Here is a 21,853-nt window from a genome sequence, read left to right on the forward strand (position 1 = left end):
TCTTCTCCCTTCTCAATAAAGTTTTATCCCTCCCGTCTATATTTATCCCTCCATATACTTTGCCTTTCACTCTTCATGCCTCGTACTTCTGTTTTTCTTTCACATGTCATATGCCTAGCTCTTCACATGTCAGAGTAAAGTAGCTGCAAGAATGTCCGGGAAGCCGCCCCGCCTCTATGCCGCATCAGTGTGGGTATTTCGGTCACCTGGCCATGCTGCAACACTCCATGATGCAACGGTGCCACCCGTTGCACCTGTACACTGCAGGGTGCACTTGACTTTCCCCTCCCTTCGTGGTTTACAGCACCGGATAAACATTAAAACGGCACACGAAAAAACGCCTAAAAACCTGCTGCATCAGCACTTGGACCAAAGAGATCTGCTCCACATTCGTTGTCTGAGCTATGGTTTCTGCTCGGATATCGGTGTCAAAAGAAAAAGGACAAAGGAGCACCCGTCAGTATGATGTCAAGCGAGAATTGTGTATGCTGGAAAATGAATAAAGGTTGTGCATAGGTTAGGTATACATAACATGTGATGAAACATGCGCCTGGTTAGACCGGCAGTGGTTTTACTTACACCTTCCTTGCGGCGCTACCCGTGCGCACGTGCAAACACACAGACACTGACGCTTGATGGCAGACAGGACATGCAGACAAGCTTGTATGGATAAAACACATAATTATGCCCCACGCCCCTCTGCACATAAGTTGACCTGGGAGATCGGAAAAATCTCCACCCTTAACCCCTTCCCAGATACACTCTGATCCTCTCACATTTTCAGCCAAAACGCGAGAATTAGGAAACCCGCAAGTGTCTTGTTTACAATAAATGGTTGGGTTTTTTTATCCTCAGAGCTGTTCCACAGAATGTAGTAACATGATGCCATGGGTAGGAAACATAATATTTAATCATCACCCAACCCCTATCACCACCTCATTTAATTGATTGGCGAAAGATTGATTGATTGGTTTGGATTGATTAGTTGCGATTGTGTACTGACTGACTAACGATTGGAATGATTAATTGGGAAATAACTCCGTCGGGTTTGCTTGGGTTGTGGAAGATAGCGTTACCCTTTCTAGCAAAACGGCAGACCTTCATTGTTTGTCTGCCGTTTTGCAAGAAAAGGTAACTCTCCCACAAACCATACAATCCCGACGGAGTTATTTTCGGAATTCGTCTATCAACTGACTGTTGAATGAAAAGACTGATTGGTTGACTGGTAATTGTTGTTCCATTTCTCTGTTTCAGTATTTTACAGAGTGACTGGTAATTGATCTTCCATTTGAATAGACTGATTGACTGTTAATTGTTGTTCCATTTCTCTGTTTCAGTATTTTACAGAGTGACTGTTAATTGTTGTTCCATTTGAATAGACTGATTGACTGGTAATTGTTGTTTCATTTCTCTGTTTCAGTATTTTACAGAGTGACGTTAAATTTCACGGACCTCGTGTACAACTCAGGGCTGGGTGACCGCAACAGTCAAGATTTCCAGGAGCTGTCAAGTCGGCTAGCACGTGAAATCGAGCTGTTGTTTCGCTCTGTGCCAGGGCAGCAGCTAGTCACCATCTTACAATTTAGGTCAGTTCAGTGGAGGAGTTTGTATTCATGTGAATGTTTGGCGCATGTAAATAACAAGCAATAATAAAATGTAATGAGTTTATGTGAGTGTTTGGACGAAGAAGATCTGAACTAAAGTAGGTCAGAGCTGGTGGACACTCAGAATCGTCCTTGCCTTTCTTGTCCAGAGCAATTAGTCTGCGAGACGAAAGTGTTACACATTCCAACGTTATAACTCGCTGAATAGTGAACATTCTAGAAAAAAAACACGGAACTTATTGGAGCAGTCTTTATCTGCGCTCGCACGTGTGTGAGTGGGTGTGGGTGTTGTGTGAGCGTGTGGTTTTGTGTGTGTCCTCCCCTATGTGTGTGTTTTAAGTGTGTGTGTGTGTGTGTGTGTGTGTGTGTGTGTGTGTGTGTGTGTGTGTGTGTACCAAGCTCCGCACCCCCTAAAAATATATATAAAATTGAGAAGAACAATGAATTCAACAATATTTTGGCAGATCATTGGAGATTTTGTTTTTTTAGAAGAAGACTATGTTTGACCGTCATTGGAGTTCCCATTAATCCTTGTCCTAACACGCTCCTCTGTGTTTTGGAAAGCTCCATCTGGAGGAAACATGACCTGGAACACTCAAAATGTGTAGAGATAAAGCTCCATCTGGAGGGAACATGACCTGAAACACTCAAAAGTTGTAGAGAAAGAAGGTCAAGGAACCGTGAAAGAAGGAGAAAGAAAAGTTAAGGAGAGACATTAAAGAGGTGGCGGGGGGAACGTCCGAATTATCAGAACGGAGACGAGAAACTAGCGTCATCTTTGTCTCGGAACTACGGAGCCGACACAAGGACGTCATCTTTGCCTCTGTTCTGAGACAAAGATGAAGTCATATTCTCGTGGCAGACTGCAAGTGTAACACCCGGTTTGCTCCTAATGGAACGGTACATCCGGGGATTCCTTGGTATCAACAAATGTTACACCGGCATCTCAGACGAGAAAAATGACGCCATCCTTGTCTCAGTTTCCGTACTGAGTATTTGGTCGTTTTTTTCCCGCAACCTCTACATTATAGCCTGTGTACGGTCGTTGTTAGTGTCAGTGTTGTGAGTCCATAAAGACCAAGTCTTCACACATTCTTTAAGCCCAGGCTGGCAGTGCTAAGCTACGCGGCTGGCTCTGTCTCTCTCCCTCTTGTGTAACAGCAGAAAAAGGGGACAGTTGACTGACGAAAGAAGATCATTTGGCTGGGACCTTGCAAGGGGGATTTTTTGTTGTTGTCCCTTCTCTCTCCTTGTTTGTGAAGGTGTCATTTATTATTTGTAGTTCCAACTACTTGTATCTTCGTGTGTGTCATTGTAAACATGAAATATGAAGGCGAATGTGAGGGATGGATGCAGGATGGAGAGAGAGAGGGGGGGGGGGGGGATGAGAAAGCATATTGTCTGTGTGTATGTGTGTGTGTGTGTGTGTGTGTGTGTGTGTGTGTCTGTGTGTGTCTGTGTGTGTCTGTGTCTGTGTCTGCCTGCGTCTATCGGTGTGTTATGACACGTGCTTGTCTTTACAATAAAAAATCTGCTGTTCATAAAATCGACGTAACAGTCGATTTGGGCAACTGTGGTAACATGACGTGTCTACAGACTTGAACATTTGTTTTGTGAATTTAAAAAAAAAAGAAAAAAGAATTCAGTTTGCAGTTGTGGAATGCCCTAGAACGTACGAATACCGAAAGAAAGCGTTTTTGACGCTTTTATGTTACTGAAAGTAGTCTTATTCGTTGTGTTTCCTCGTTGAATATTCAATTGACGTTACTAAACCTTGGAAGGATAATGCTCACTGATTGGTGTTTTGCTAATCCTTATGTGTTCTTTTTAGCACACTGAACCATTTACTATCAAGCAGGTAACATTATGACGTTTGTTTTCTCTTTGACCTTGGGTTTGGATTCCTTAGTTTTCGCTTCGGTTGCTTTTCTCTGTCTAGTACTAGTAGTCTTCTTTTGATGTCTTCCTTTTACCTACATCACTTGGTCTTCATCGGCATGTGCTTTCGCGTGGTTTCCTGGTAAACTCCCACAATTGTGTTTGTTACTTTTTTTTTTTAATTTGTAAATTATGTTCTTAGTTCGTGTGCTATACGCACATAGCATTCCTGAGATAGAGAGCCGTGAAAGTTAACACAAAATGACGAAGTTAAGGATGTATATTGTTGAAATTCTGAGTGTGTGTTTGTCTCCAGCTACCCGTAGAGTAGCCTTGTGTTATTTTGCAGTATCTCCCAGCATGTTAAATATAAAGTTGTGTCCGGTTCTGTCCTTGAATTGATCAAGATGTTGGGATTTAGTCTCTGGGGTTTTTTCCTCGCTTTTTTCGTCTTCTTTCTCTTCGATTCAATTCTGGTTTCTTCTTCGCGTAGCATTAAGTCACGGAAATATTATCCCATGATGCCTGAAATTCTTGACCGCTTTTAAATAACGGAAATTGAATAGAAAAGAGGCTAACTGTTTCTTTTCCTATGTTTAGGGGATTATTTGAATACTCATGAAAAATTCGAAAATTTGAATAGGATTCTTACTTGTTCTTTAAGATTAACTTTTTTCTTGGCCATTGTTTCAATGACAGGTAAACTTTCTGTGAGCCTATTGCGTTGGCATAATTTCTTGTCCTTACACGAGGTGAGGAATCTTTCTCGCTTGGTTCTGTCTGTGTCGTCTTCTTAGTCTTCCTCCACTATTCTACTTCTCCTTTTTGTTATATTTAGTCAAGTTTTGACTAAATATTTTAACGTAGAGGGGGGAATCGAGACGAGGGTCGTGGTGTATGTGCGTGTGTCTGTGTGTGTGTGTAGAGCGATTCAGACTAAACTACTGGACCGATCTTTATGAAATTTGACATGAGAGTTCCTGGGTATGAAATCCCCGAACTTTTTTTTCATTTTTTTGATAAATGTCTTTGATGACGTCATATCCGGCTTTTCGTGAAAGTTGAGGCGGCACTGTCACGCCCTCATTTTTCAACCAAATTGGTTGAAATTTTGGTCAAGTAATCTTCGACGAAGCCCGGACTTCGGTATTGCATTTCAGCTTGGTGGCTTAAAAATTAATTAATGACTTTGGTCATTAAAAATCTGAAAATTGTAAAAAAATAAAAAAAAAATTTATAAAACGATCCAAATTTACGTTCATCTTATTCTCCATCATTTTCTGATTCCAAAAACATATAAATATGTTATATTTGGATTAAAAACAAGCTCTGAAAATTAAATATATAAAAATTATTATCAAAATTAAATTGTCGAAATCAATTTAAAAACACTTTCATCTTATTCCTTGTCGGTTCCTGATTCCAAAAACATATAGATATGATATGTTTGGATTAAAAACACGCTCAGAAAGTTAAAACAAAGAGAGGTACAGAAAAGCGCGCTATCCTTCTTTGCGCAACTACTACCCCGCTCTTCTTGTCAATTTCACTGCCTTTGCCATGAGCGGTGGACTGACGATGCTACGAGTATACGGTCTTGCTGAAAAATGGCATTGCGTTCAGTTTCATTCTGTGAGTTCGACAGCTACTTGACTAAATGTTGTATTTTCGCCTTACGCGACTTGTTCCTCTTCAGCGCATTGCAAATATGGACAAAAGGACAAATGTACACCAAACAATAGGAAGGTTTCTTTTTCTTCTTCCTTTGGGTAATTAAGGCCTTAATTCCATCCTTGGCGAATGCTTGCAGCATGAGAACCTAGCGTAGTTCAACTTTCTTTCTTGTCTTGCGTCGGAGTAGTGGTAGATACCTTATTTCCAGGGTAAACCATTGTGAAAGTCATCAAAGATCCGTCCAGACTTTTTGTTTAAAACTTTTGGGATGAGAGCAAGAATCCATCCACTCAGACACATACAAAAAAGCAACAACCTGGCTACTTCCTTAGCAGAGCAGACTTCTTTTTGGGGTGGGGGTAGGGTGAGTGAGGGTGGGTGTGCAGGATTAATATTGCACATTGACGTTGATGTCAGTTGCGAGTTTTAAATCTCAGCATACAAATAGCATAAAGTAAGTAGCCAGGCTGTTAATAATAATAATGATAATAATAATAATAATACGAGAATTTATAACGCGCACATATCTCACCACAAGGTGACTCAAGGCGCACTCATACACAATCTTTCGCATTAACATCTCAAGAATAGTCATTATACACTTACGCATAAATTACATGAAGATGACAAGGCAACAACACAAACTGGGTATTTGTTCAAGTGGAGAGGGATGCTCTAAGTCTGACTCCATTTAAAACTCTGGACAGATCTATCATGATTTACACAAATGGTCTACACCAGAAGGAAGTACCTTTTGACCAATCGCTTCTAACCTAATAATGTATAATACATTAACCACACACACACTGATTTTGTTCCAGAGGCGCGTCTTCACTAACTCCTAAAAAGGCCAAATACATTTTAATTACACACATTTTCGTTTCATTCCCTTGTTTCAGTCGGGGTTCAGTGTTAGTCACGTTGGATTTAGGCTCTGAGGGATTCGACAACCCCGAGGTGCTGAGGTCGGTGCTGGAGGAAGCCATCGCCAGTGGTCTCATCGGCTCCTATGGAGTCAGCAAGGAGGGGTTCACGTTCAAGTCGCTACAAGGTGGGTTGGCTTCCGGGCGATGCCATTAAAAAAAAAAATGTGATTGTCATTTCAGAAAGTGTGGATGTATTTTGGGATTGATCATGAAAATGTCATGATTTGTTGTGATGCTTATTCCTGGGTGTTTTCGATTACTAGAATGTGATAGAGTGTGTGTGTGTGTTTATGTGTGCGTGTGTGCGCGCGTGCGTGCGCGGCCGCATATGTGTTCTTGAGAGCGGACACATTGTCTTTGTGTTTATGGACTTTAACAGATCGAGTATGTGACATCTAGGTGATGAGGTGATGAACTCAGCTTTTCCTGGAGCTGCAAGATTGTGAACAGAAGCCAGAAATCTCCTGTCGGATTTTCATTAAAAAAAAAATTCAACTGCTGCACGCAGAGATAGAAAAACAGAGGTTTGGGTAAAATCTAAATCCTCAGTTCCCATGGTTATCACGCAGAGCTTTCGAGCCTTGCAAAATAGCCCCAATCTACTCTATCGGATGGGCTGCAACGAAGGGTCAAGCACCTTAAGAGCTTTAATATAAAAGGGTCTGAGAATCATTTTGAAATGTATGATGGAGATTGTTTATGTTCCCTTTGTGTTGTTGAAATCATGCATACAGTGAACAGCGTGTGTATCGTGTATGTTTGTATGTATGTGTATAATGTATGTGTTTACACCTGTCCTAGCACGGCCTGTGTTGTTGTCAGTTGTAGTAACAAGTGGCCCTTGTTGGTACCCGTGGGTACAGATTGGTGTAAGCGTCTGTGTGGAATGAGCTTTTCATGTCAGCGCTATATTGGTCTTAACGTTACTCCCATCGAGACTGGGATGGCACTGTTGCTGACCGCTCGGTGTTTTCCTTTTCCCTCTGGTATTCTTTTGTCTTCTCCCTTCCGTCGTTCTCCCCGAAACGCACACACAGACACACACACACACACACACACACACACACAGACACACACACACACACATACACACACACACACGTACACACACACACACACGTACACACACACACACACGTACACACACACGTACGTACACACACACACACACACACACACACACACACACAGGCTCACACACAGGCTCACACACAAACTCCCCTTTATGGTATATAAATAGCCTTGGAAGCTTGCTTTAGAAGAAGGGAGACAGACAGAATCGTGCATTATCCATGGAAACCGGTAATGGATAATGCAGTTTGCACCTGCAGAAAACTGCAGAAACGTTCTTTTGTGCCGTGGCTCTCTTGAGGCTGCATGCCTGACAGGAACGAAGCATTGAGAGAGATATTCCCTGACAGACTTCTTGCTCTGGGGGACTTCTCTTCTCTTTAGATCTTTTTCTTCTGTCTCTCGGAAAAGCAGGGGATACAACCAAATTGTGCTGTTCTTTTATATGAAAATGTACACGATCTTGCTCTCGTGGCTCTGTTCTCTTCAGATCTTTTTCCTTTTTCTTCTGTCTCTCGGAAAAGCAGGGGATTCAGCGAAGTCGTGCTGTTCCTTTTTATGACGTACACACGTTGGCATTTGGTATAGTATGCAAAGAGGCAAGTACACTTCGGCCTCTTCTAAGTACACTTCGAAATAGAACACGAACGTACGCGCGTACACACAGGTGCATTCTTTAAGGCAAAACATAATCTTATTTAGTTTACAAATCGTTTAAACTTTCTCTTAATCCCACCGTAAAACAACGAGAGAAAAGAAAATTTTATCGTGAATTAAAGCCACTTAGAAGAGGCCATTGTTTTCATTTCTTGTTCCAAAGCACATTTTTAGCAACGTTTTGTTGTGCACAAACACAAACTTGTTTTCCTCATGAAAAAGATTAATTTTAATGTCCAGAAGACGATTTTTACCATTTTTTCTGTGAACAAAAATGAAAAGATCTTCTTTTCATCGTGAAGAAAGTGTAATACCATTTGGTGCCAGAAAACCACACGTGAAACGGTTGATGAACTACGTCACCTGTCTGTACTCAAAGACTTCTAATGCTAAGTACTAGGAATAATAGGCTCAAGGGTTCTGTCTTTACCACAAAGGAGAGGAAGTTAAGATCGTGTAATTGTGTGTGTGGCAAGGTTTTTTTCTTGCGCGCTCTGTTAGCATTCATTTCCTCTGTTTCTTTTCATCATGAAATAGCGACAAGTAGCCAGGGAAGGAAGGGGAAGTCTGTGACAGAGGGCAAGAAGTGCACGCATCATGTCGGGCCAGCCTCGGGGTTGTGGGGGGAGGAGAAAGAAAGAGAGAGAGAGAGAGAGAGAGAGAGAGAGAGAGAGAGAGAGAGAGAGAGAGAGAGAGAGAGAGGGGAGAGAAAGGAGAGGAGAGGGGGGAAAGAGGAAGAGAGAGAGGGGAGAGAGAGAGTGGGGGAGAGAGTGAGAGAGAGAGAGAGAGCGTGAAAGAGATTGATAGGGAGGGAGATAAAGGGGAGGGGGGGGGGGGTAGGGGGCTCTTAGATGTGTATATATAATTATATATATATACCTGGGCGATGTAGACTTGTAACGTTGATTGGAGAAATATGAGAGAGAACGAGGGCAAGACGGGAATGGTCGTTATCTGTAAAATGACAGTGGTTTTTTTTGAAAACCCCAGCACACCTAATGCCTCGTGTTATATGTATATATATACCTATCTGGACTTGTATCGTTGATTGGACAAATAGGAGAGACGAACAAGAGAGAAAGACGGCAACAGAGACAGGAGAGAGTGAATGGCCGTTATCTGTAAAATGACAGTGTTTATTTGAAAACCCGAGCACGGCCTTATGCCTCGTGAAAGCCAGTACAGGGTATCTCTGCCAAGATCTTCCACGTAAATATACACAGCACAGCCTATAAAGGCGTGTTTAGTTTTGTTTAGTTTTTGTTCTTTTCTCTTCTTTTTTTTGAGCTGAGAGAAAGAGAGAGAGACACAGAGAGAGACAGAGAGAGAGATATTTCACAGAGACAGACAGAGAGAGAGATATTTCAGAGAGACAGACAGAGAGAGAGAGAGATATTTCACAGAGACAGACAGAGAGAGAGATATTTCAGAGAGACAGACAGAGAGAGAGATATTTCAGAGACACAAACAGAGAGAGATATTTCAGAGAGACAGACAGAGAGAGAGATATTTCAGAGAGACAGACAGAGAGAGATATTTCAGAGAGACAGACAGAGAGAGAGATATTTCAGAGAGACAAACAGAGAGAGAGATATTTCAGAGAGACAGACAGAGAGAGAGATATTTCAGAGAGACAGACAGAGAGAGAGAGATATTTCAGAGAGACAGACACAGAGAGAGATATTTCAGAGAGACAGACACAGAGAGAGATATTTCAGAGACACACAGAGAGAGAGATATTTCCGTGATTTTGTCAAGAGTGGCGTGTGTGTGTGTGTGTCACGCAGGGGCGGACCTAGGGGGGGTTCCTGGGTGCCCGGAACCCCCCCCCCACCCCCCATCCGTTTGTTTTTTTTACCTTGTTATCTTCCACGAGAGGCCTCCGATTGACCTAAAAAAATAAAATTCCTTCAGCGTCTGGGGGGCTTTGCCCCCCAGACCCCCCACCAGGGCTTTGCCCATGGACCCCACCGGGGCCTGAGCGGCCCCTGGACCCCTGCTCCAATTTGGAACCCCCCCCTTATCCACAACTAGGTCCGCCCCTGAGTGTGTGTGTGTGTGTGTGTGTGTGTGTTGCCTTTTTCTTTTGTTTCGTCAGTTTTCTTTTTTCTTTACTTTTGATTTTAGCTGAGCGAGAGAGAGTGTGTGTGTGTGTGAGTGTGTGTGTGCGTATGTGCGTGTGTGTGTGTGTGTGTGTGTGTGTGTTTGCTCGCGTGTCTATGTATGTGTTACAGAGCTAGACGATGAGAGATTGGTGAGAAAGTAGAACTGCACAGTAAAAAAAAAGAAGAAAAAAAAAGAGAGCAAAAAACATACAAAAACGAAGAAACAGAAAAATAGCTAGGACATTGCCTTTACCGTCAGGTGTTTTCCTATCTTGAGCTCACACCGCAGACGTGTTATCAGTGATGTTCCTCCTAGTGTTTTCTCATTCACCTTCTTCCAGATGTCCTCGGGGAAACCGTTACATCAAACTTTAGTGTGAGCAACCACCTCTGACGCGCGCAGTTATGTACGGTTTACGAGTATCGACTGTATTTCTCCAGCACCGGATATTTTTTTGGTTGATTTTTTCCTCCTCCTTTCTGCTCTACGAGTCTCAGATTTATTTCTCTCCCGCGGGTTTTTTATTTTTTATTTTTCGTTACTTTGTTTTGGGTTTGTGTTATCTTTTGCCCTCTGCTCTGCCTCCGTGGAATTACAGAATGATGTGGCTCTATACGTCACATCAGCACTTTTTCTTTTTCTCCTTTGGACCGCATATTTTGCCAAGGTTTACATCCTCTCGGGAGCCTGTGTGGACTGATTCCTTTCCCAGAACTTGTGGGATTTTGTTTTTGCTAGCGGATCTCTAGAGAAGAAGCCAATAACCTCAAGCACTTGAAATCACCGTGGGGAAGATAAGACGTCACTGATGAGCCCGAGAGGATACTTTTTTGGGTTGTGAAACTGATTTTTGTCGACAAAGTTCAGGATTTGGGTTACAGCTGGAACTCTGGTGTATGAATCATGTTGGTCTTGCATTTATCAACGGCAAAGTAAGGAGAAGAATAATCGCAAGTTCTTTCGTGCAGTGCACATTCCTGCTTTTTTGCTGGGTCTGTGTTCCTTCTGTTTTCTTGGGCGGGAACTGAGGGGCTCTGGGGGACAAGAAGTCGACATCCAAGTCAGTGCTCCATCGCTCCAGTGTGCACTATCTTTATAATCTTTGGTCTCTGTCGCTCTTTCTTTTTCCGCTGATAGCCAGAAAGCAATCTGAACTGTGATTAGATAACAAACTTCGGTCATGTTGTGTAAAACTTCTTCACAAGGCTTCTGCAGTTGTTCGTCTGTATCGTCCCCGAGCCCCAAGTTGTCTGAGCAGCGTTTCCGAGTCTGATTCAGTCAGAGGTGGCTGAAACTATGGAAGGGGGGGGGGGGGGGGGGGGGGGGTTGCTTTATGTTGTTTTTCATGTTCGCAAATTCCTGTAGTATAGGTCATTTTTGTGTAGTTTTCTTTTTTAAGGGATATAATTTGTTAGGTTTTTATGTGATGAAGAACTGATGGTTGTCTCCCTTTCTCGAACGCAAGCGTAAACTTGAATTTCTTCTTTGAGAGAGAGAGAGAGAGAGAGAGAGAGAGAGAGAGAGAGAGAGTGTGTGTGTGTGTGTGTCTGTGTGTGTGTCTGTGTGTGTCAGTGTGTGTTTATGTGTGTGCGCGTTAGAGAGACAGACAGAGAGGGTGGGGTGGGTGCATGGTAGCTCCCAACAGAATAGCAGGTATCTGCAAAGCGTGGAGTTGCAGCCGAAATCTTTACTATGAGGAGATATTTTGATTACCATACATGTGTGTATAACTGAATGTGTGTACACCCACATACAGAGCATGCTGGTAGCATGTATTATCCAGCGTATATTATAAGAGTGTGCAAGTGTTATGCGTGTAATAATGTTTGCATTTATGTTTATCATATATGAATGTACCATGAAAAATGTTATTTGTTGTCACTGCACTGCTGAATATATTGCACATCTGCACCATTATAAACCAGTAAATTGCAGGCACACACAGTTTTGTGTTATCTTTTGGATAATTATTTATTTTTATTTATTCTTTTATTTATTTATTGTGTATTTAATCTTTGCTGCCGATATTATTTGGTGCAGTTGATACGAATTTTGATGGCAAAAAAATCCCAACGCTTCTCAGCCTCTCTCTAGCCCTGGCAATTGACATTGACCTTGTGACTGGTAAATATTCTCCACCCTACCCAAGCCCCAGAGACAAAGATTGAGTATAATCACATGTGACATTTTGCAAGCCATTTCATCAAAAGTATTATATAGTAACAATGATGCAGATGCCAAAGACATTAAGAGCAGAGAGGTCAGCGCTTTTGGCGCCCATATTGGCAGTTATTGCTATCACAACAAACCACGCCAAAAACAGTTATTCTTCTGCTGACTGTCAATGATGAAACTGTATCTTGATGCTGATCAAGTTCTCACTGTAATTTGAGCTCTGACAGTTTGAAATACTGAAAGATGATTTCACATTGAAACAAAGTTAATGTGATAGCACTTTGACTGGTACTGTGCCTCCGTTAATGATCCGTAAATACGATACATAGGCCCCTGCTTACACAGTCACCGATATTAAACACCATGTCGATCTGGTCGTAATTTTTGACAAGCTTCAGACTCTGTCCAGGCTGAGCAGAGAATGTAGCCTGTGGGCAAAGCTTTTCCACCAGAAATATGTCACTAGAAATATGATACAAAGGCTCCTGTTTACAGTCGCCACTATGAAACACCATTTCCGATCGTAATTTCTGATAAGCTTCAAAGTATGGCTAGGCAGAGCAGAGAATTTAGTGTGTTCTCTTCAGTCTGTGGGCCGAAATATATTCCACAAACTGAGATTCTCATTGCCCAAAGATTGCCAGGGATGTAAACGTATGTTGTCCTATGACCTGGCAGACGAGACATCGGGCGAGGTGTGTGCACCAGACCAGTTTCAATGCGAACGCGGCATGTGCATTGACGGCTCTCGACGTTGCAACACGATCCCTGACTGCCCTGACGGGGCAGACGAGAAGGGATGTGATAGTAAGTTGTCCTCCTCTGGTATAGCTGGAGTGGACTTTTCTCGCTGCGGAAGCAAGGGAATGGTCCATGGAGTGCCGTTTTCATCTTTTTCTTTCGCTGTTTGCAATACTGACAACGTTATGTTTTGGCTATCTTCTGGTCTCACCCCTCCTCTCGCCCGGAGCAACTGGATTCATTCTGTATTTGCGGATACTTATTCTTTGACCATCATGTTGTTTTCTGGTTTAGGGCAAGATGTGACAGGTCATCAATACAAATAATTCTATGAATGATCTTCTTCTTCCTCTGGTTTGTAGCCTAAGTCCACAAGGACCATTATTGCCACTTTTGGGACAAAGGGAGGTCAACCCAGCGACGACTATCACGTTGTTTTTAGAGAATCAACTGTTCAGTGTAGCATTAGAATGCAATAGCTATATTTGTTTAATAGTTTTTGTTAAGATGTTAGACGCACTGAATTTACATTTTATTTTGAAAACCAGAAAGCATATACATGTATTGCAGATTAGTTGACCTGTCATCCTTGGGTCCTCTTGGGTCCTTTAAACCAGAAAACAACCTGAATTGTTTGAAGCTGCTTTGTTGATTGATTTTTCTGTTGCATAATGTAAGCAAAGCCTGATTGAATTACGCTTTGGCATTGGAGAGACTGCATAGCGCTGTGCAGTCTTCACTAACACCAGCTTCAGATTCTTGGCTGCAGTTTGCATGAACTAACTCATCCAGCGTTTCCGTTGGGATGCTGTGGGGAGCATTTTTGTTATTTTACACCCATCCTATTTCTCTCTGGCAGAGACACTTTGCGATTCTCACCAACCGGTGTAATGTTTACACCATCTGCCAAGTTGTCTTGAATGATGCTCCTCTCTTGGTGGTTTGCCATCTTCTTGTTCTGACATCTCTTCTCTTCCCCCCTCCCCCCCCCCCCCCCCTCTTTCTCTGCAGCTATGCCCTGTTCTGCTGATGGAAATGCTTCAAATAGATCATAATGACACAGGAACAAACAACACTTTGGTAAAAGGGCGGTGCTGGCGTGGTGTGCTGAAAGAATATTGCATCATGTAAACTGTTTATTCAGGTGTATATTTTTTTTTACGGTGCTGAAGCATTTATGTGCAGTGCAGCGGTGATGTCTGGTTGAAGGAAGGGTTATATATTGAGGGCTATAGAGTGCTTATGATCTCTTTACAAACTAATAGTGCATTTAAAAAGGCATATCTGCTTTTATGCAACAATATAGATTTTTATTTAGCATATTTATATAGATTGGTTTGTACATTTATGTATTGGCTAAATCATGTTTTGACTCGTTGTCATAACCATCCCCCACCTTCCCCATCCCCAACATCTGCTTTTTTCGGATATTGCTCATAAGTTGTTTTAAGGTGGGTTTTTTTTAATCTGTATTTTAATAACATAAATTGCCAGTTTAGGTGATATAATTTTTTTTATCAGAATTTGTTTTTAATTGACTTAAAATTGGACACAACTCTTATGTATTCATTGATTTATTTTCTTCTGCAGTTTTACATATTTATTTTTTCCCCCACTGTTTGGTTTGCTGGACCAAACTCTTTGTTTAACACACCTTGTGAATTAAATATCTTTTTTTCAACCTCAGTGCATGGAATCAACTCTACAATAGTTCACAACCCCGTTGCACTTCTAGTGAAAACAGAAAATACCTTGACAATAGCCAAGGGTAGTGACACAGCCTCTTTAAATTTGACAAATAGAAAACCTTTTCTTTTCTTAACTAACAGTGTTCATCAGTTTTAAAGCCTTTGTTTCAAATAACTTCAGTTATAGACTCAAATAGGATGCTTCCGCTGACTTTTCTTATTAATTTAATTTTTTTCTCAGAAAAAAATGATTCTGTTTGAGAATATTAGTGTGTTAATACAGTTCTGCTTTTCTCTGCATGCGGTACTGACAACTCCTGACAGTTAAGATAAAAATGGTTAAATGATGTATAATGAACATACATGTTGTGCTTGTAATTTGAAGTTGTATAAGACATAAGCTAGCAATCCTTTTGATGAGTTGATTTAGAGTGAAGGATGATTCCACAAAACTGATACAGGAGTAATTAAGAGGCAAGACTCAACAGGAATCATAATTGAATTTAAATCAAAGTCCAACTCTCAACAAAAAAAACATACAGTGGAAATTGCCCCCCCCCCCCCCCCCCCTCTCTCTTTAAGACCTCCAGTAATCTGAGAAAATCAGGTTTTAAAAAAGGAGGGAGTCTTAAAATGGGGGAAAATTTACAGAGGTTATGAAGAAAGTCAATTACAGTCAATAGGGCCTAAAAAAAAAATTGGTGTGGTTACGGTAACCCGACCTACCCTATTTTTAGGGGCCGACCCTATAACTTTTTATTACATTTGTCAAAAAAACACACAAAAAACAAGAAAACGAGTGCAGAAAACGCAATGAAAGCGAAAGCGCTCGAGTCGCACACTTATTTCCCTGTCAAGTAGGTTTAATTTGTACACATTAGAAAGAAAAAAAAAAGTGATTGCCTACCTTCCTACCCTATTTTTTTTGGCTATGTTACCGTAACCACACCTTTTTTTTTTTGGCCTAGTGTTTTAAAATGGGAGAAGTCTTAAATTGAAGGTTCTTAAAAAGGAGGTGTTACACTGTAATGGCAAATGTGATTCAGAGTCAAACATGTACATCATGAACATGGCTGTCCACAATTTTTGTGTGAGGCTTCATTCAAATGGAAAGTGAAAACTGCTGACACACAATTCTAGTTCCTCAGTATGAGTGGTACGGTGGAACCCCATTTTAAGACCTCCAGTAATCTGCGAAAATCAGGTTTTTAAAAAGGAGGGAGTCTTAAAATGGGCGTAAAGTTATGAAGAAAAAGTAAACAGCAATGTCTTAAAAGGGGGGTTCCACTGTAATGACAAATGTGAATCAGAATCAAACATGTACATGATAGCTATGAACATGGCTGTGTCAGCACATTTCTGTGTAAGGCTTCATTCAAATGGAAAGTGAAAACTTTAGACACACAATTCTAGTTTCTCAGTATGTGGTAGTTTTTCTTTATGATCATGTAAACTGAAATCTTTTCAAGTGAATTTCTGAACCTCAGTCCTACGTAAAAACTTTGATATTGGAGATGACTACCTGCCACAAAGGACAGGAAACTCAAAAGCATTCACAGAGTGGGGCTTAATTCATTATGTTTAGCTGGATAGGCACAAATTAGAATCTTTATGCACAGTGTACTGTGGCAATGGTTTGCTAGTTGAGCATGGAGCTTTGTGGACCAAAAGACTCTTGGACAACACTTCTAAGTGTCAGCAACTTTAGGAAGAAAATCATTTTGAGGGTGTTAGTCAGTAGTGTTCAGCTATAAAGACCTGTATTTGTCCACATTTCATTCTCCACCTGAATCCCAACCTCCCCTCCCCCCATTCATCCCTGGAATTGTCTTTGAAATGGTCCTCTCACTAGTCGATGTACTTATTCTGCAGATAAATATGGGTAATTTAAACCGTTTGAATGTGCTGATTTAGCATTTAGTTTAACTTCTGAAAGGGGCATATGTTGTCCTAGTTGTTCATAACTTTACAAAGACTTCTATTTGATGTGAATAAATGTCCCTTTCTTTATAAGTCAGGTTCTTCTTCTCAATTATTATGTTTGATTAATTTTGTATTTGTTTTGTTTCATCCATTTTTGACTTCTTTCTTTCTCTCGTTCTTTGTATGTGTTTCTTAATTCTACCAACTCCTTCACAGGGTAAGTGCCTCATTCTGACCTGACACGCTAATTAAATTCCATTAGATATAAGGTTCTGCAACAACAACAAAAGTTAAGATGCTGTTTGTATGGAAAAAAGACAAACTGGGAGAAAGATCAACACATAGGATTGTTACCCCAGAAACCGCAAGTATGGTTCTCCTTCTCTGCTCGTGATATAATCTATCGAAGCGGCCATACACAGACGGCAATGCTCTCTGTAAAGATGGTCCTTCATTGAGCCGGAAGTCAACTTTGTGAAGTCTTTTTACCAAAAACTCAGTGCTAAAGCTTTGTGCAGCCAGCCTTGCGAAGAATACTTCGCGTAGTCGACTTTGCCCCGTTAAGGACAGGCTATAGGGATGTGCTAAAAAGAATGAGCTCATCTGACTCACCTTCGCTGATTTTTTGTTACAGAGGAAGTGGTGTGTCCAAGCTACGTGGGCAGGGAACCCACCCGTCTACCCCGCAACGGTACCAACTGGGCCAACCTCCTCATCAACAATGCCTTCCCCTGCCCCGGAAATGTCGTGGGTTGGGAGTATTACCGCCTCATCCCTGACGGTCAAGCCTTTGTTGGTGTCTGGCGTCAAGTGGGAGACAGGGACTTCTTGCTTGTGGACAGGTCAGGGGGATGACATTGACATGATGATGATGATGGTGGTAAAGACTAAAGTTGAACCCCTCTTTTAAGTCCTCCACTCGACGGGCGCAGTGGCGCGGTGGTAAGACGTCGGCCTCCTAATCGGGAAGTCGTGAGTTCGAATCCCGGTCGCTGCCACCTGGTGGGTTAAGAGTGGAGATTTTTCCGATCTCCCAGGTCAACTTATGGGCAGACCTGCTAGTGACTTAACCCCCTTCGTGTGTACACACAAGCACAAGACCAAGTGCGCACGGAAAAGGTCCTGTAATCCATGTCAGAGTTGGGTGGGTTATGGAAACACGAAAATACCCAGCATGCCTACTCAACGAAAGCGGAGTGAGCTGACTATGCTCTCAGAGCATAGTGTGGGGAACCCAAATGGGCAAACGAGCTCACACGTAACCAGAAAAATTCTGGAACGCTGAAGAAGAAGAAGTCCTCCACTGATTCAAACTCCCTCCCCCCTTTTCAGACATTACATTTTCACATTTTCTGTTCATCGTCTCTGTAAATGTAATTGATCTCCATGTTCAGACTCCTTCCTTTTAAAGACTGTTTTTTCTCAGATTTTTTTTAAAAGTCTTAAAACAGGGGTTCTATTACTTTGAGTATTAATGCAGAACGTATGTATAGTTTTCATGAATCGTTTCGGACAGAAAGTTACGATATCTTACTGGAAGCAATCTCAAAATACTGGAAATGAAATGGACAACTGGTCTGTTGATATTTTAAACTGCCTAGTCTTCCTGACAAATGTTATACCAGTTTGGAAAAGGGCAAGCACTATAACTGATTCTTTTCACAAAACAAACCTTACTCTCTACAGAACGGCGTTGCCCCCAGCACCAGTGGGACAGACCTCGGTCGCAGCACACACCCCCATCAATGTGCAACGTGGCGACTTCATCGGTATCTACTATCCTCGTAACGTCCCCAACAACGTCATCGCCCAGGCAACCCTTGCCGACGACGTCGTCCCGGCCAGTGAGATGTATCAGAACTACTACGTGCAGTTCTTTGACGATATGGTGCGGCCTGGCAGCAACTTCGACATCAATCGCGTGGACTACGAGCAGACCAACGCCACGTTCGCCATCCGTGCCCTCATGAACTACGCTGATGGTGTAGAAGGTTTGTGTGTGTGTGTGTGTGGGGGGGGGGGGGGGTGTGTGTTTGTGTGTGTGTGTGGGGGGGGGATGTGTTTGTGTGTGTTCTTGTGTGTGTGTGTGTGTGTAACATGCGTGTGTGAGTTTGAGCGTGTGCGAGGTTGTCAGTGTTTGTGTGTGTGTGTGTGTGTGAGTGTGTTTTGGTGGGTTTTTTTGTGAGTGGGGGTTAAAATTCAGTCAGAATGTGTATATTGGGGATTGCGATGCTTTGGAGTACATATGACATTATTTTGGGGGGTTGAAATTCTTTGGAGTTGGGGTGTTTGGGATAAGTGTCTTGGGGTGTGTATATTGCATAACTAGTAGGACCTTTGTTTGTCATGTTGGTAAGTGCAGGCAGACAGACAAACTTCTTCTTCTTCTTCTTCTGCGTTCGTGGGCTAAAACTCCCACGTGCACTCGTGGTTTGCACGAGTGGAATTTTACGTGTATGACCGTTTTTACCCTGCCATTTAGGCAGCCATACGCCGCTTTCGGAGGAAGCATGCTGGGTATTTTCGTGTTTCTATAACCCACCGAACTCTGACATGGATTACAGGATCTTTTTCGTGCGCACTTGGTCTTGTGCTTGTGTGTCACACGGGGGTGTTCGGACACCAAGGAGAGTCTGCACACAAAGTTGACTCTGAGAAATAAATCTCTCGCCGAACGTGGGGACGAACTCACGCTGACAGCGGCCAACTGGATACAAATCCAGCGCCCTACCGACTGAGCTACATCCCCGCCCACAGACAAACAAGAAGGCAAACAAACACACATGCAGATAAACAGGTTTAATTTATTGTAGTAGCGCTCATGTTTGAGTTAGTTTTCAAACAGACAGCAATAAACTAAAATGATTTTAATTCATTTACAGTCTGTTTGCACATATTATGTACACGGTTCTTGTAAGAGAGAAATGTCAGAGAGATGTGACTGTCAATGTTAATGCTTATGGATCATCTAAAAAAGAAAAGAAGTCATTTGTTCCACTGGTTGCCTGGAGGACCTACAGAGGACAGCTACTTTCGTGCGGGCGATTGGCATCTCCATCTAGTGAACGACGAAGAAGAAGAAGATTTGTTCCACTGGTTCAAAGGTGTAAGCCTTTTAAAGATGGAAACATAAGATGTTATCGGGATGGTAGTACAGTGGTACCTGTAATGTGTGGCCCCTCTGATGAGAGGACACCTACCTTAAAAGGACACCTACTGGCATCCCTTTGTCTACTACATGTTTCTTTACCAAATTTACCTGTCATGACAGGCCCCCTGCACTGCAGGGACACTTGTAGCGGGTCCCAAGGATGTCCTTTCATCACAGGTACCACGGAAGTACAAAAGTCTGCCAGAAATATAGTAGTAGAAGGGAGTTAAAAGTATTTATCTGGCATTTTTCACTTCAATATTTATGCAGGATTAAATGTGACTGTGTCTTCCAGTACCATCAGTGTACACCTGTGGCAGTAACGAGTTTACCTGTGACGACGGTTACTGCATCCAGGCCAACTACAAGTGCGACAACCAGGCCGACTGCCCGGACGCCTCGGACGAGAAAGATTGCCGTAAGTCTCCATTTCTTCAAATCTTGTATCTTTCAGTTCGAATCTTGTATCTTTTCCGACAGGGTGACGCAGTAGTCTCCCTTTACAGCAGGCTCTGCAGAGTTGTCTGCCGGCAAAGAGCGTGAGCTATTTATTGTAGCTCGACGTTTCTTCTACATCGCTGGCTAGGCACCTGTGAATTGTAGAGTTGTGTTTGTGATGGGGTGTGGCTGATGCTGTCCCCTTGTATGCTCTTGGGAACCTTTGCGTGACCATAGCAGTTTTTATCCTACATACGTGAGAGAGACACCCGTGAGATAATAATCGTTCAAATCACACGTGTGTATATCATGTAAATGAGGTCATGTCAAGCAAGTCTGGCAGGGACCTGTTTTTCCACTGCGTATGATGCCAAAGTCACCGAGACAAACGTCATTATAGAAACACAAATTGCGCTCGCTAATTACCCTCGATGAATCTTTAGAACTAACACGTCACGCCACACTTTCAGAGTGACGTTTCTTTGCTTTGACGTAATAGATTGCACGAGGCTTTGGAAGAGATCGAGGTTCCAAAACAAGCGTCTTTAATTTAGCTGCCTCAAATGCGGGACATTTTCAGTAAAATACACGTAAGTACAGTATGTAGGATAAACAGAATACTACATGGCTTGCTGTGTCGTACCAGATTTACACTCGTTGCTTTTTCAAATAGTGAACAGCTCGCTTTTGCTCGCAGTTCAATATTTAAAAAAACAACTCGTGTAAATCTGGTACGACACAGCAAGCCATGTAGTATTCTCTATTTATAGGGCAAAGACGTTGGCTCTACACTCTCTCCCCTGTTTGACTGCCTCTGTCTCCAAAGTTGATTGTTGTGATTCGTTACACTAGGAGAGTTTGTGATGAAAATGAAAATTGCAATCGTTTCTCTGTCTTGCACACGTACTGCTCTTCTTTGCAGGCTGATTTAGCTTGACATGTGGCAATGCCCCCCCCCCCCCCTCCTTCTCCTTCCCCTCCCTGATCCCTCATCTCGGTCTTGTGGCCCCCATCCCTTCCCCCCTTTCTGTCTCCTTGCAAAGTTCTTGTCAACGTAATAACAAAAATGCCATAAACATTCTTCAAGTGTCCTCTGCTTTCTTTTCCTTCCTTGTGTCAGCAGATTCTTGTGCATTTCTGGACTTGAACAAATTAATGTTCATGTATGTACATGTACTGAACATGATATCTTACTGCTTCCATGTTTCTGGGTGTTTAACATCTGTCATACATTTATGTACTTATAAGAGTACTGATTATCTAATGACTGGCCACCTATGGAAGTCAAGTGAGCATATATTCAGATGTACGTGCATACAGGTTACATAAAAGTACATTTATGTTTATAGGGCTTTCCCGTTGATTTTAGAGGTTGATAATCTAGAAATATATTGTGTTGATGTGTGTGAGGCACATTGTTACATCAGACCTGGGAACCCATACGATTTTGCTGTATTTTGTACGCATACGATCAGTACGGTCAGTGGAAAAAAATATGGCGAGAACAAAATTCCAAGACTACTTTTCTTCACAAGCGCATCCCAAAGCTCATCCAGTATTTTGACACATGATTACAGTTTTTGTCAGTAAACACTGAAAGAAGCATTTGTTTTAAATGTATTGGTAAACTTAATCAATGCTGCGACGGAATCGTGTGAAGCATGTCTTAAATCATGGATGTTCAAATGCTGTGTGGAGTATGCTCATTTTTCTGAAAATACACCAAGTTTGTTTGAGAATACTCCAAGAGCAAAACAGGGGTGCCCAGGTCTGTTACATGTATCAGTTGATGTACTTGTATCAGTAAGTGTTAAAGACTTC

General features: G+C 42.1%; 1 protein-coding gene across 10 annotated transcripts in view; it reads left to right on the forward strand.

Moving 5' to 3' along the window:
- Nucleotides 1–21,853, forward strand: part of LOC138978661 (basement membrane-specific heparan sulfate proteoglycan core protein-like) — a 307,598-nt gene that overhangs the window by 83,717 nt on the left and 202,028 nt on the right. For 7 of the 10 annotated variants that reach the window (XM_070351439.1, XM_070351441.1, XM_070351449.1 and 4 more), the window contains exons 3-9: nucleotides 1,421–1,586; nucleotides 3,436–3,462; nucleotides 6,056–6,207; nucleotides 12,770–12,898; nucleotides 17,078–17,285; nucleotides 18,130–18,434; nucleotides 19,890–20,012. In XM_070351439.1, the coding sequence (XP_070207540.1) occupies nucleotides 1,421–1,586; nucleotides 3,436–3,462; nucleotides 6,056–6,207; nucleotides 12,770–12,898; nucleotides 17,078–17,285; nucleotides 18,130–18,434; nucleotides 19,890–20,012 (1,110 nt within the window). The remainder of the gene's footprint in view (nucleotides 1–1,420; nucleotides 1,587–3,435; nucleotides 3,463–6,055; nucleotides 6,208–12,769; nucleotides 12,899–17,077; nucleotides 17,286–18,129; nucleotides 18,435–19,889; nucleotides 20,013–21,853) is intronic. The other 3 variants (XM_070351446.1, XM_070351440.1, XM_070351447.1) reach the window with 3 other exon arrangements.

Source organism: Littorina saxatilis, linkage group LG10 (genome assembly GCF_037325665.1).
Source record: "Littorina saxatilis isolate snail1 linkage group LG10, US_GU_Lsax_2.0, whole genome shotgun sequence".
Lineage (NCBI taxonomy): Eukaryota > Metazoa > Mollusca > Gastropoda > Littorinimorpha > Littorinidae > Littorina > Littorina saxatilis.